The sequence below is a fragment of the Aythya marila genome (genome assembly GCF_965140915.1).
Source record: "Aythya marila genome assembly, chromosome: 11".
Taxonomy (NCBI): Eukaryota; Metazoa; Chordata; class Aves; order Anseriformes; family Anatidae; genus Aythya; species Aythya marila.
In genome coordinates this window covers 7651017-7664469 of record NC_139052.1, presented here as the reverse complement: position 1 = coordinate 7664469, position 13453 = coordinate 7651017, and the positions used below count along the sequence as shown (strand labels likewise).

Sequence of the window (13453 nt, the reverse complement as noted above, 5' to 3'; positions counted from 1 at the left end):
GTACATGTTTCTCAGATCTATAGTTAGTACAGATAAGATTGACTTGCAATAGTTAATCTACTCAGTTATGTAGATTTTGATTTTTTTTTTCTTTAGGGAAATAATTTAGAAAATATTCTGTCTTTCAAAAAGGCACATCAGCATGTCTGACAAGACCAGCCTTTAATTACATCATTTGAAGTGATTTATTCAGAAATACAGATAAATACACAGTTGCAGTCCAAGTTAGTAGCATTTCTGAGCATAACACTTCTGCTTTTACCTGAATCTATGTAAACCACTTGCTGTGAATGTGAGGAGTGAAGCTGGTTTATTTCCGTATTACGTTTATTACCGGCATGCCAGCTTCTAGGAGTGAGTTTTGAGTCAGAAAAATCATAAATTCTTGTGTGTATTTACATACAGTTTTCATCATTACTACTAGGTTAAATTTTAGTGACTAACTAATGACTAACCTTGTACACCGTGTACTTTTAAAGATGGAATGCGATTTTTAGTGTATTAAAAATTTTCATTTATTAAATGCTTATGAGTAAAACGGTTAAAAGTATACATAAATACATATAAAGTAAATTGCCATTGCTTTGTTCTTTTACAATGTATATTCTGACTTCTCTTTTTAATTGCCTTCTAGTTCTACATTGTGAAAGAGAATCGAGGCAATGAAGGCACATGTGTAGGAGTTTCTCGTTGGCCAGTACATGATTTTAACCATCGCACTACCTCAGATATGTGGCTATACAGAGCCTATAGTGGTAACCTTTATCACAATGGAGAACAAACTTTGACTCTGTCCAGCTTTACACAAGGGGATTTCATCACATGTGTACTAGATATGGAAGCAAGAACTATTTCCTTTGGTAAAAATGGAGAGGTATTTAACATTAATCATTTCTTTCTTTTTTTTTTTCTTTTTCCAGCAGTAATTGTCACAGATATTTTATATAAAGCTAAGCATAATGGTTAAGACAAGTGATAGTTTCAGTACTTACAAGTATAACTTTGTCATGTTTTTACTTAAGGTGTTGTTTGGTTTTGTTTGTTTTATCTAGGAGCCAAAACTAGCTTTTGAAGATGTAGATGCAGCAGAGTTATACCCGTGTGTTATGTTCTATAGCAGTAATCCAGGAGAAAAGGTAATATAAATGTTCATCTGCATTGGTTGTAAGTTTGTGCTTTCCCTAGACTGTGTCATGCGGATGTAAAGGATTTTTGGGGGATAAATGGGAATTGTTGGTAGTTGAGAAGTACTGAGAATGTAACTGATGATTCATTTTGTTTTAAGGCATATATAACACTACATTACTTGTGCACTACCTAGACTCTTCACGAATTCCTACATTGTGCAATCTATTGTGAAATTAGAATGTATGTTACTAGTCCAAATTGATTTAGAGACTTAAAGTTCTACACATAAAATCGCAATCCCCAGAAATCAGAGTTAATATAGTATTAGGAATTTAATGTGGGGAAGCATGAAATGTTGGAGTTTCAGTATCTTTATAGGGGTGCAGGTTTTGATCACTGTTAAAGTGAAATTCCTAGAGAGCCTAAGAAAAAAAAAAGCCCTCAGCCAGTAATTTTTTGTATTGATCAGGAGACTCACATGTTAAAATAGCTTCCTGTGTAGGTAAGTTGAGAAGATAACTTTAAACTGCTCTCTTTGAACACTTAGGTGAAAATCTGTGATATGCAGATGCGTGGTACACCGAGAGATTTGCTACCTGGTGACCCCATCTGTAGTCCTGTTGCTGCAGTGCTGGCAGAAGCCACTATCCAACTCATTCGTATCCTTCATCGCACAGACCGTTGGACACACTGCATCAATAAAAAAATGATGGAAAGACTGAATAAAATCAAAACATGTCTTAAAGAAGCAGGTCAAAAACTGAAGAAAAGTCGCTCAATTCAAAGTAGAGAAGAGAATGAGGTGAGAGAGGAAAAAGAAAATAAAGAGGAGGAGAAAAGCAAGCATAGTAGGCATGGTCTAGCTGACCTTTCAGAACTTCAGCTGAAGATGCTGTGTGTGGAAGTGTGGCCTGTTCTAGCAGTAATTGGCGGAGTTGATGCTGGTCTTAGAGTTGGAGGTCGATGTGTACACAAGCAAACGGGACGTCATGCTACTTTACTTGGAGTAGTGAAGGAAGGCAGTACATCTGCCAAGGTCCAATGGGATGAAGCAGAAATTACTATCAGGTATAGTATGCTCACTTCCTGTACTTCTCAGAGTCTAGTCTATCTTAAATAATATGCATCTTACATTAGAGTCATGTCGATAAGTTATTTTAATCTTAAACTTTAAAATAATGCAGCTAAAGTTGGCTGTTCAAAACTAATATGAGATACTTCGATAGTATCTAGTAATAAAATGCATGTCAAATATGTATTTGATAATCTGGAATTGATCAACATCATTAGAATTCTTAGGTTGTAGGGTTTTCTTGTAGATTTTTTTTGTAGAATTTGTAGGCTGTAGGTTTTCAGAGCTGGAATGTGACCAGCTTGCCGGTTTTCCTAAATTTGGAGTATTGCTGGCTTTAAAATTTGCTTTCCTGTCCTAATTTACTGTAGCTTCTTGTTCATGGGTATAAAGAAGGTCTTTACAGGGGGAAAGTGCACACTTCTGTTGTAAATGGTGAACCTGCTTCTGAAGAGAGTCCTGATTTGATTTATCAGAGTTGAGAACAGGTTTCTTTGCTGCATTGTCATTTCATTCTTAGAAGACTGGAAATGCTCTCTGGGGCTTAAAGAGTGGGTCCAAATCAGGAGGATTCTGTCTTCTTAATGGTGGCTGGGTGGTACTATTGAAATTAATGCTGCCTCAACGCAGCATTTATTTGTGCTTTTTTTTTTTGACCTGCCTTAATGAGCTAAAGGAATGAGATATACTTGATGTTGACACTCTGGAGCTGTTCTGCAGGTACAGCTGATAGTAAGAACTGGGGGGAAGCTGGAAGGAGATACTTCTTTTTCCCCCTTTCTTGCAGGAAACTATGAAATGAAGGTAGTGGTGTCTCTTGGCTCAGTGGTGGTCTTGCAGGAATTGCCTGTGGTTTTTGTGTGGAAAAATTTGATTCACTTAAACTCCTCCTGGCTGTAGTTGAACTTTAATCCTGTAGAGAAATTGAGCAGTATTTTTTTATTATTATTTTTTTGCAACTGGTTGTTATTACATTCCAAAACAGCTGAAGTCAGATCACCTCTTAGAACTGCTCCAACATTATGCCTCTTTTGTCTTTACGCAAAAGCTGTTGTCACTTCAACTAAATATGCTGAAGTACAATTGATTATCAAATTTAGTTCCAGATATAAATTCTTTCAAGTATGCCTACGTGGAAGTATGGCCTTACAGAAAGTGTGCCCTTAAAATAATTTTAAATACTACTTGAGTGAAGTGGTGTGCGTTTGAGCATAGACAAGCTCATTGAATTAAGTTCAGAGTGTACCTCTGTAACTAAAATGAGATTAAAGCTTGCCTTCAAGTTTTAAATGGAATTTTACATTATAAGAGAGGAAACATTTTGGGGGTAATGAAAGGAAAATTTAGAAATCCCTTATGCGATAGGTGGATAAGAAAATGTATTGGAAAATACGGGCTGGCAAGTTTTTGTCCTGCTTACAGTGAAAAATAGTCAAGTATAACTCCTAAATATAACAAAAATTTACCACTATGTACAGCTGGACAGATAAGTAGACATCCATTTTTCCTCTGTGGGGTTTTCTGACCTGTGTTTTAAAAAGTTGCTGTCTTTAGGCACTCTGTCCTGGTATAAACAGAGATGGAATTACCTTGAGCTATTAGTTTTGTGTTCCTTGTGACAAACAGTTGAACAAGAATGTGCAGTCAATCAAAGCTTTTACTTAGTGCTAAAAAAAAGTTAGTTTTTTTTTTCTATCTAATATTCTATTCCTATTCACAAATTCCTTTTAGGTATAATGATAAAATTTGACTTAAGCTACTATATCTAAACATCTGTCAGTGCCTAATTGATAGCTTCTGTGATGCTTCTGGATTTTTTAATGGTTGTTGAAAACCTGCGCGTGCTTTGTTGGCTTTGCTCTGATACCATATCTCCTCATTTTCTGATCATTACCTCATTTTCCTCTGTTTACATTTAATTTTTAGAATTGATCCATTTATTTCATTAAATATATTTTACATCTTACTTTGCCTACATTATTTCCTGTACTTTCCTCCTGTCTCTCCCTCACTTGCTTTTTCCTGTGTCATTCTGATCTTTATTAAAGCTTCCCAACTTTTTGGTCGCCTAGTGATACTCCCCTGTATAATCTGGAGCCCTGTGAACCACTGCCTTTTGATGTTGCAAGATTTCGTGGGCTGACAGCTGCTGTGTTGCTGGACCTTACCTATCTGACTGGTATTCACGAGGATATGGGAAAACAAAGCACTAAGAGACATGAGAAAAAACACAGACATGAATCCGAAGACAAAGGGGAAGTGGACCAGAAAACGGAGGGGGATGGTGGATCAGATACGCGATTAGCACAAAGTGCTGATGATAACAAAGGACATAGTACTACAAGCTCGAAATCAGAAAATGAAATTGCTTCTTTTTCTCTAGAGCCATCAACGCTAGGTATGGAATCCCAGCACCAACCTGCTGAAGGAAGAAAAAAGAATCATGAGCATACTCCAAGAAATCATGATATAGTGCAGTCAGAAATCAGAGCAGTACAGCTATCTTACCTTTATCTTGGTGCTATGAAGTCACTTAGTGTTCTTCTTAGTTGTAGTAAATATGCTGAACTACTGTTAATTCCAAAAGTCCTGGCAGAAAATGGTCACAACTCTGATTGTGCTAGTTCTCCAGTTGTTCACGAAGATGTTGAAATGCGTGCTGCCTTGCAGTTCCTGATGCGACACATGGTGAAACGGGCAGTCATGCGCTCACCGATTAAAAGAGCTCTAGGACTGGCAGATTTAGAACGAGCACAAGCCATGATCTACAAATTAGTGGTTCATGGGCTGCTGGAGGATCAGTTTGGTGGCAGACTTAAGCAAGGTATGTTTTCAAAATTATGAAAGTACAGTGCTAAGTTATTTTTTACTCCTATTGAAATTATGTAGGAACAATGATGATATAAATGACATAACCTTGTAATTTTGTAGTGGCAGTACTTTGGTGAATGTTGATTGGACAGAGAAATTTTAGACACATACTACTTTGTAGATATAATGCAGATTTTTTTCTCAGTTCCTTATTTTCCTCAGTTCCTTATTTTAATAAAATGTGAGTGTGTATCAATCAAAAATGTAAGAGTTTCTAATTTTTCTTTGTGCTTTTAAAAAATGACCAGTTCTGTATATATTTGTCAGAAGGATTTCTCTATGGCACAATTATCACATTGTTCACTGCTGTTAAACATGATTGCTTGCTGTCATGTTAAAAAGTAATACTGAAAGCGTGTATGTTTATGCTGTAAGTAACCTCTGTTACTCTCTGAAAATCTTGAATCGTTTGTAGGGTTTGGGATTTTATTGTTTATTTGTTTGTTTGTTTTCCTGAGATATTTGGCATTGCAATAACAAGATGTTGAAGAGAGAATGCATACCATTTCTTCTGTTCATCTTAAAAATATGTATATTACAGGGAAACCATTTATATAAATTAATATAAACAAGGAATTTCTAAAATTTTTTTTTTTAACTATCTAAAATATTAAAGCTAATTCCTGTACTGTTTGCTTCTTTACCATCTTATGGATTTCTTAGAAACCAACCAAAAAAAATCCTCCAAAGATCTGTTACTTAGGCTGGTAAGTTAAAAATAGCTTTATTAATTAAACAGCTAAGAGAATAAGAACAGTAGCTGTTAGAACAGTAAATATCATAAGATCTAACCAAATAAATGGCTTCTGTTATCATTCAGAAATATTTACTTACTGTTTACCTTGTATCAGTATGACAACAGCAAAAGACCAATTTATTTACTTAAGTCCATGAGTTATTGGAATAGGTATTTGTATTGTCTGCATTTCTGCACACCCCTTTCTTAGAGGAGAATTTTAAACGTTGATAGTTTTAAACCCTGATAGTCACAGATACTATTTTTCAATACTCAATTACATTAATGTCCATTTTCTGTTGCAGAAGTAGATCAGCAAGTAGAAGAAGGTGATCAGTCTCAGCAAGCCCAAACACCAGTTACAACCAGCCCTTCTGCTTCTAGCACAACATCTTTCATGAGCAGCTCTCTGGAGGATACCACCACTGCTACTACTCCAGTAACTGATACTGAAACTGTTCCAGCTTCAGAGTCACCTGGTGTTATGCCTCTCAGTCTTCTTAGGTAAAATATCTTTATTTTCAACAAATTTGATTTTATGGGTGTCGGGAACTGATTTTGCATTTTAGGTATGTCTTCAGCTCTCCAAGGCTTTGAAAACGTTAACGTTTTTATTTGCTGTCAAGAACTGCCTCCTCAAAAGACAGAGTTCAATTTGTTGCTTTATTTGCAAGACATGCGTTTCTAGAAATAAAAAGCAGCTAAGCTTTTTATATATAGTTTACGTATATGTAACGTCTTAATTCTTCAGGACAGGAAAAAATACCTTTTTTCTATTGTTTTCCATTTCTGTTCAGTTTTCTGTTGTCTTCTTTAGTTTCCATTTTTATTTGATGTGGTTTAAAATAAAAGTCTGCAAAATTCTGTATTTTAATGAATCGTTCTTGGTTTTCAAACTAAAGTAGATCTTAGTTTGAAGGTAGCACTTCAATCCTGTTTGTTTCATCTTACACTGATACACTGAAATTGAAGTAAGATAAAGCTAGTTAACCTGCAGACGTTACTAGTGATATGGAAAGAAATCTGCTTTACATTGAATACAGTCCTGTTGTAAACTTATTACTTTTGTTGACGTGTCTGACCTCTTAGAGGCTTTGCAGATACAATTTGACAAAAGTCCTATCACCAGGACAGAAAAAGTATCTTAAAAGGAATGATTAGTTAGCCTGAGTTCAGAACAAAGCAAGGAAATGGGAAAAGAATTGCTTTTCTTTTATCTCCTAGGACAGCCATTGGTTTCTGAGGTATTTTTAGGTGCATACTTGAGAACTGAATTGTCCAGGCAAAATGTTAGCAATGAGCTGTTCCTACAGTGTTCCTCTACCATCTCCCTAAATGTACATGCTGCACCTTACCCCTACAAAACTCATTTTCTGTAAGGTGCACTTGGCAAGTCGTACTCTAATTTGATGCTTTTCTTTTAAGTGTCAGACCTTTTTCAGGGTAGATCTTTTTCATATAAATGTATTTTGTTTTTTATTATAGGCAGATGTTCTCTAGCTATCCTACTACAACTGTACTTCCAGCACGACGTGCTCAGACTCCTCCAATATCTTCTTTACCAACATCTCCTTCAGATGAAGTTGGAAGGCGGCAAAGTTTGACTTCTCCTGATTCCCAGTCTGCAAGGCCTGCAAACCGTACAGGTATAGTTGTAGTCAACATAAATAGAAATACGAACAGTTAGTTCACAACTGTTGAGTGAGAATCTCAAGGCCCTAAAGAACACAGTATTGTGATCCAGAGGAGATAGTAATAAGAATAAACATATAAATCCATATTTATATTTTATATTAAATGAATAGAAGAGACTGAGTTAAAGTATATTATTCAGGTTTTTATACACAACACTGAGAAACAAAGCCTGTACTTCATAATTCCTGACTGTTACAATTTATTATTCTTGTTCTTATATCCATGCTGTAAGTTGGCTGTTTTTGATGTCACTGTTGCATAGCAACTTGTCTTTTCAGTTTCCCCTCATTTTTTGATGAGATGTCTTGCTTCTGGATCATAATACATTGTTTACAACAGTGTCAGTACATTTAATGTCTTTGTTGATCAGAAGAAATTGTGTTTTCTGTTAAACTTTTTGGGCAGTAGCTGAACTTTTTAGAGTCTCTCAAGAGACACTTTGCACAAAAGGATAGATGTAATCTGCAAAGAGATTTTCAGGTATATGTCTTCAGCTTATAAGAGGCCTCTTTCTGCCTCTTAAGAGGAATGTGTATTTGTGTGATCTCACGATATTTGTGGATCTTGATATTTCAGGCAAGGATAACTTATCTAGTCTACCTAAATGTAAATCAAATAGATAATTTGATAGAGTTTTAAAAGGAAATTTAAAAAGGTATTAGAAATACCTTAATACAAATAATCCTTTAAATATGGCACTCATAATATTTAATTAAACGTAGGCTGACATAATATATATGTTACCAGTAAGAATAAGCATAAGATTTCATTATAGTGTTAGAAACTAATAGAGACAAAAGTTGTTAAAGACAAGTTCCTTTATCTGAATTCCTTTATCTAAAGCTAACATATCTTTGCTAAACCAGAAGGTTTCCTAAAGTGTAAGATAATAAAGATTTACACACTTTACATTCAGTATTTTCTGTCTTTTAAGCTTTGTCTGATCCAAGCAGCCGACTTTCAACATCCCCTCCTCCTCCTGCCATTGCTGTTCCGTTGTTAGAAATGGGGTTCTCCCTCAGGCAGATTGCAAAAGCCATGGAAGCCACAGGTAATCTATATCAATTTAAACGGAAAAATCAGATAAATATTCCATTGAAAAAAAGTGTGTTTCATACTTTTTTAAATTCTACAACTGTTTTTGGTTAAAATAAAAGATGGATTTTCACCATCAGTGACATAGTACAATTTCCAAGTATGATTTTCTTCTTTTCAGGTGCCAGAGGAGAAGCAGATGCACAGAATATCACAGTGCTGGCCATGTGGATGATAGAGCATCCTGGAAACGAAGATGATGAAGAGCCTCAGTCAGAAGTGACTGTAGATTCACGACATGGGACAATAGTCTCTGGAAGTGGTGGAAAATCTAGTGATCATTGTTATTTGCAGTCACCAGGTGATATCCCATCTGCTGATGCCACTGAAATGGAGGAAGGCTTTAGTGAAAGGTAAACTGTAGTTTTCTTCTAACAGCTTGAAATCTCTTGCTGAAACTGAAAGCCTCACATGTTCATTTCTGCTGACAGAAGGCTTTGAAATGACACTTCTGAATTTTGTTACAATGTTAGTATAGTCAAAGATGCAATTAAAATAGGTCTACACTATGCGTTTACTTTCCAGTACTGTTTATGCATAGAACTGGGGAAGAACACAATTGAACATCCTTCCTTCAGAAAAGGAGGATGTGTAAACAAAGGAAGGCATGTAGCTTACTTTTTACCAGGAAGACTAGTAATAATAAAGCAGAACTTCATTGGAGAGTCGTTTGTTCGTTTGTTTGTTTTTCCCCTTCAGTGTATTTGTGAACAGATATTTTCTTACATTTTTCTTTTTAAAGAAATTCTTGGTTTGTTCAGAAAGAATGAAACTGAATTCAGGTTTACATTCTTGGCCACCTTCACAACCTTAGATTTAAAGTCTGTATTAATCAAGGAAGAAAAAAACTGTTTATTGTTTTAATCCTAAAAACAGTAGTTACATTGTTAAGTAACACGTGCTAGGAATCATAGCAGCCTTTTATTAATAAGGACGGTGAGAATTGTTAACGTGCATTTTGAGAACACTTTTGCCACTTTTGCTGAGATTGCTCAATCTTAATGAGAAACACAATTATAGATTTCCTTAATTACATTGACCAAAGTAAACTGTCATTTCACAGAGAACTCATGGATTTCATGTGGGGAAAAATAAACCTACTAACAAGTGTTACCAAGTAACTTAAATTCTTTTTTTATTATTTATTTATTTTTTTATTTATTTTGTCAAAAAAATGTTGAGCAAAAGGGGAAATGACGGGTGCAGGGACGGAAGTGTTTATTTCTTTAAAAAAGGAGAAGAAACTTAGGTCAGTTTATAGTTAACATAGCATAAAAACAAAGCTCTCCCAACATTTTTGCCGTGCTCAGCCACTTAAGAAACATTGCGGCATGTCACTTCTTAAAGTAAATATGGTCAAAAAAGACAGTAAATGTGCTGCAGTAGAAAAGAAAATGCTTGAATTCCAAAATTCTTTTTTTTCACTTTATGAAAGAAAGCAAAAACCAAATAAATACAAATAAATAGTATTTTTTCCATAGCTACTATATGTAGCTCTTTAAAACTTATTTTGATTTACCTGTTAATTCTACAAATTCTTTTAGCCCTGATAATATGGATCATGCAGATAATGCAGCTTCTGCAAGTGGACCTCCCTCTAGAAGTCGGTCAGCTGTAACAAGAAGACACAAATTAGATTTAGCTGCCAGAACATTGCTAGCACGTGCTGGTAAGTGTACTAAAAGACTTCCATGTTCTTTGCATATCCAATAAATGAAGAGGAGAGAGTTTGGTATCTAACGTGGAAGTTAAACAAGTCTCCTTTGCATATGTATATAAACGTATCTTTAGTTTAAGTGACATAGGTAGATTATGTTTATATGAGTTTAAAAACAAAGCAGAAAGAAGTTGAAAGTGTATTTATGTTTATAACGTGAAAAATAAAAGTACTGCTTTCCTTTTTTACTTGAGCGGGATTATACCGCTCTGTACAGGCCCATGGGAATCAGAATCGAAGAGGAGCGATATGTTTGCAGCCAGATCCAGGGGCTCTTTATGACTTCAACTTGGATGAGGAGTTGGAAATTGACCTTGATGATGAAGCAATGGAAGCTATGTTTGGTCAAGACCTGGCTAGCGATAATGATATTCTGGGAATGTGGATCCCAGAGGTATTGGATTGGCCTACCTGGGTGTGTGTGACTGCAGCGGGGGCTGCTTTAACTTACTGCTTTTTGCATGTTTGCATTTTGTAATTTAACATGCATAAGTTTATATACTGTTTGAAAATATCTTACTTAAAGCTAGTGATGCTGAAATCTTTGTTGTATTCCACAGCTTCACTTTTAGATTAAGAATGGTGCTCTCTTGGGTTTCCTGTTCTGCTCTATGTAAATAGTTTTTAATATATGCTATATGTAAATAGTTCTGAAAGATGGCAACAGAACTAGGGTAGTTGTTTTGATATTACTTAGAAATCAAGTAGGCATTTCAGGTTGTCTATGTATGGGATAACAAACATAGTTGTAAATGTATGATCTATTTAAAATAACAATACTAAAATAATAAATCAGCTCTGTAGCAACATAATTTACACAAATCAGTTTTTGCAATCTTAATTTAGTAATGTTGTGTATCAGACTCTAAGAAGGATATAGTGACAGTCCTCATTCAGTTGTTGGTTAGCCCACTCAAAGTACATTTGTTTTGAAGTAGAAATACGTGACCTGTAGTTTGTTAATCATTGTATTATCCATCTTAACTTGACAAGCAACCTACAAGACTAAACTTTAATCTCCTAATTATAATGTTACATGACTGCTGTGTAACATGAAGCAGGTTTCAGTATAGGCATGTATAATCTGCAGAGGGCTAGTTTCATTGGAGCATCTTGATGAAATTAAGTAGGATAGAGATGTAATTCTAGAAGAATGAACTCTAAATCCAGGCAACACCTCGGAATGTATTGACATAAATTATTACTGTTGCTCAGTAAAAGTAAAGGCTGATTGTCTGGAAACAATGAATTCTTTCTTTTTTACATCTAGTCTCAGTCAAGTTCTAAGAAGAAGAAAACTTAAATACAGTGTTAAATGTAAGCTAGCAAAGTTACATGTGAAAACTAATACTGGTCCTCTGATTTACATCCGAGTTTTTTTCCTGTTCTCAGATGATCTGCTCTTCATTGTGTCATAAATTGCCTATTTCTGCTTTACTTTTGTGCAAGTTAACCTTACAAGTACTGATCTATGTAATAGAAATGGGCAGGAACATCCACTTAACAATATTGGCATATTTTTGTATCTAATATGAAGGTAATTGTGCTCTACAACTAACATGAAAATCTGATTTTGCAGCATGTTTGTGAATCTGAAGACAGAGAAGAAGTAGTGGTTTGTGAACTGTGTGAATCGAGTGTTGTCAGCTTCAATCAACATATGAAAAGAAACCATCCAGGTTGCGGTCGCAGTGCAAATCGTCAGGGCTACCGTAGCAATGGTTCTTACGTAGATGGATGGTTTGGGGGTGAATGTGGAAGCGGAAATCCCTACTACTTATTGTGTGGCATCTGCAGAGAGAAGTACTTAGCCCTGAAGAGTAAATCTAAAACATCAGCTTCAGAAAGGTACAGAAATAAAAGAGTGGAATGGTGTGTGTGAAGAAAGAAAAGAATTTAAAAATGCTTACTAGTATATGGATTTTAAGACTTTGATGGAAGAAACTAAAATTTCTGTAACTGTTGTTCATAGTAATTTTAACTGAGGCTTGAAATCTTTATATTAACAAAGGCATATTTAGAAAAAAACCTGTCTTGATTTTTTTTAATGAAAAAAAAAAGGAATTATTTCTTCAAATGTTGCCTATTCTTGTTGAAAAACTTGTTTTCAGTTTTGTCTGAAAATGCCAGTATTTTTATGGGCCTTTTCTACATTCATACTGGAAAATGCTTTCCCCCTCCACACACACTTTTTAGAAACTGTTTTATTCATTTCTCTGTCGCTAGTCATTTCCACAAATCATATATATATTGACCTAACAGTAAAGTAACCATACTGTAAACAGAATTTAAAACTGGTATGCATATTATGTAAAGTATTAGAGCCATTTAGACTCTGTCTTTGTTCTTTTTTCCATATAGGTACAAAGGCCAGGCTCCCGATTTAATAGGTAAACAAGACAGTGTCTATGAAGGTATGTTTTAAAGTTTTTGAATATACTGAATACTTTACACTTATAGAGTATTATTTTTCCATAAACAAAAATGCAAATAAATATGTAATGAAACTGTACTTGAAGATATACTTTTAAATCTTCATACTAGATTTATTTATTTATTTATTTAAGTTCAAATGGAAAACAATCAGTGACATTTTTCCCTTGTATTTCATCTAATGGCTAATATTCAGCTTTGTTTGATGAGGTGTTGTAAGTTGATGTTACATCCAGAATTGCACATGTAAAATTTTATATTGAAATGGATTTAATTAGCTGGCATTTTAGGAGAGGTTAATTATCATAAGTTAGAGTTTTGGAAGTCTGCCATTAGGCTTATTTTTACTCTTTCTACCTTTTTACTAGTCGAGAATGTCTTTCACAATTGAGCAGACTATTTCTAGTGACTCTGGTCATTCTTTGATTCTGGGCCTTTCTGTAGCTTGTATGATCACAGTTACATGAGTTGCCACATTTGTATATCTAAGAGTAAATGAGTGCTCTGGAAAGTAAGGGCAAGTTGTTTTCCAGCAGGTAAAAGGTGTTGAGATTAAATTGTATGGGGAGTGAGAGAGGGAGAGGTAACTAAATGTAAGTTGGCTTCTGTGTAAATGGCTGGGAAGTGAATGTACTAGTGGAGTACATAATTGAATTATAATTGAATTGAATGTTTGGTGGGGGAGGGAGGGGCTGGGAGCTGATGT

At 35.0% G+C, this 13453-nt stretch overlaps 1 protein-coding gene across 15 annotated transcripts in view; it reads left to right on the top strand.

Annotated features, from left to right (window-relative positions):
- The window catches only part of HERC1 (HECT and RLD domain containing E3 ubiquitin protein ligase family member 1), a 105638-nt gene that overhangs the window by 63687 nt on the left and 28498 nt on the right, over positions 1-13453 (top strand). For 13 of the 15 annotated variants that reach the window (XM_082768691.1, XM_082768693.1, XM_082768684.1 and 10 more), the window contains 12 exons: positions 635-874; positions 1053-1136; positions 1676-2196; positions 4249-5024; positions 6113-6311; positions 7293-7453; positions 8437-8553; positions 8719-8950; positions 10142-10266; positions 10509-10729; positions 11894-12162; positions 12676-12728. In XM_082768691.1, the coding sequence (XP_082624817.1) occupies positions 635-874; positions 1053-1136; positions 1676-2196; positions 4249-5024; positions 6113-6311; positions 7293-7453; positions 8437-8553; positions 8719-8950; positions 10142-10266; positions 10509-10729; positions 11894-12162; positions 12676-12728 (2998 nt within the window). The remainder of the gene's footprint in view (positions 1-634; positions 875-1052; positions 1137-1675; positions 2197-4248; positions 5025-6112; positions 6312-7292; positions 7454-8436; positions 8554-8718; positions 8951-10141; positions 10267-10508; positions 10730-11893; positions 12163-12675; positions 12729-13453) is intronic. The other 2 variants (XM_082768697.1, XM_082768696.1) reach the window with 2 other exon arrangements.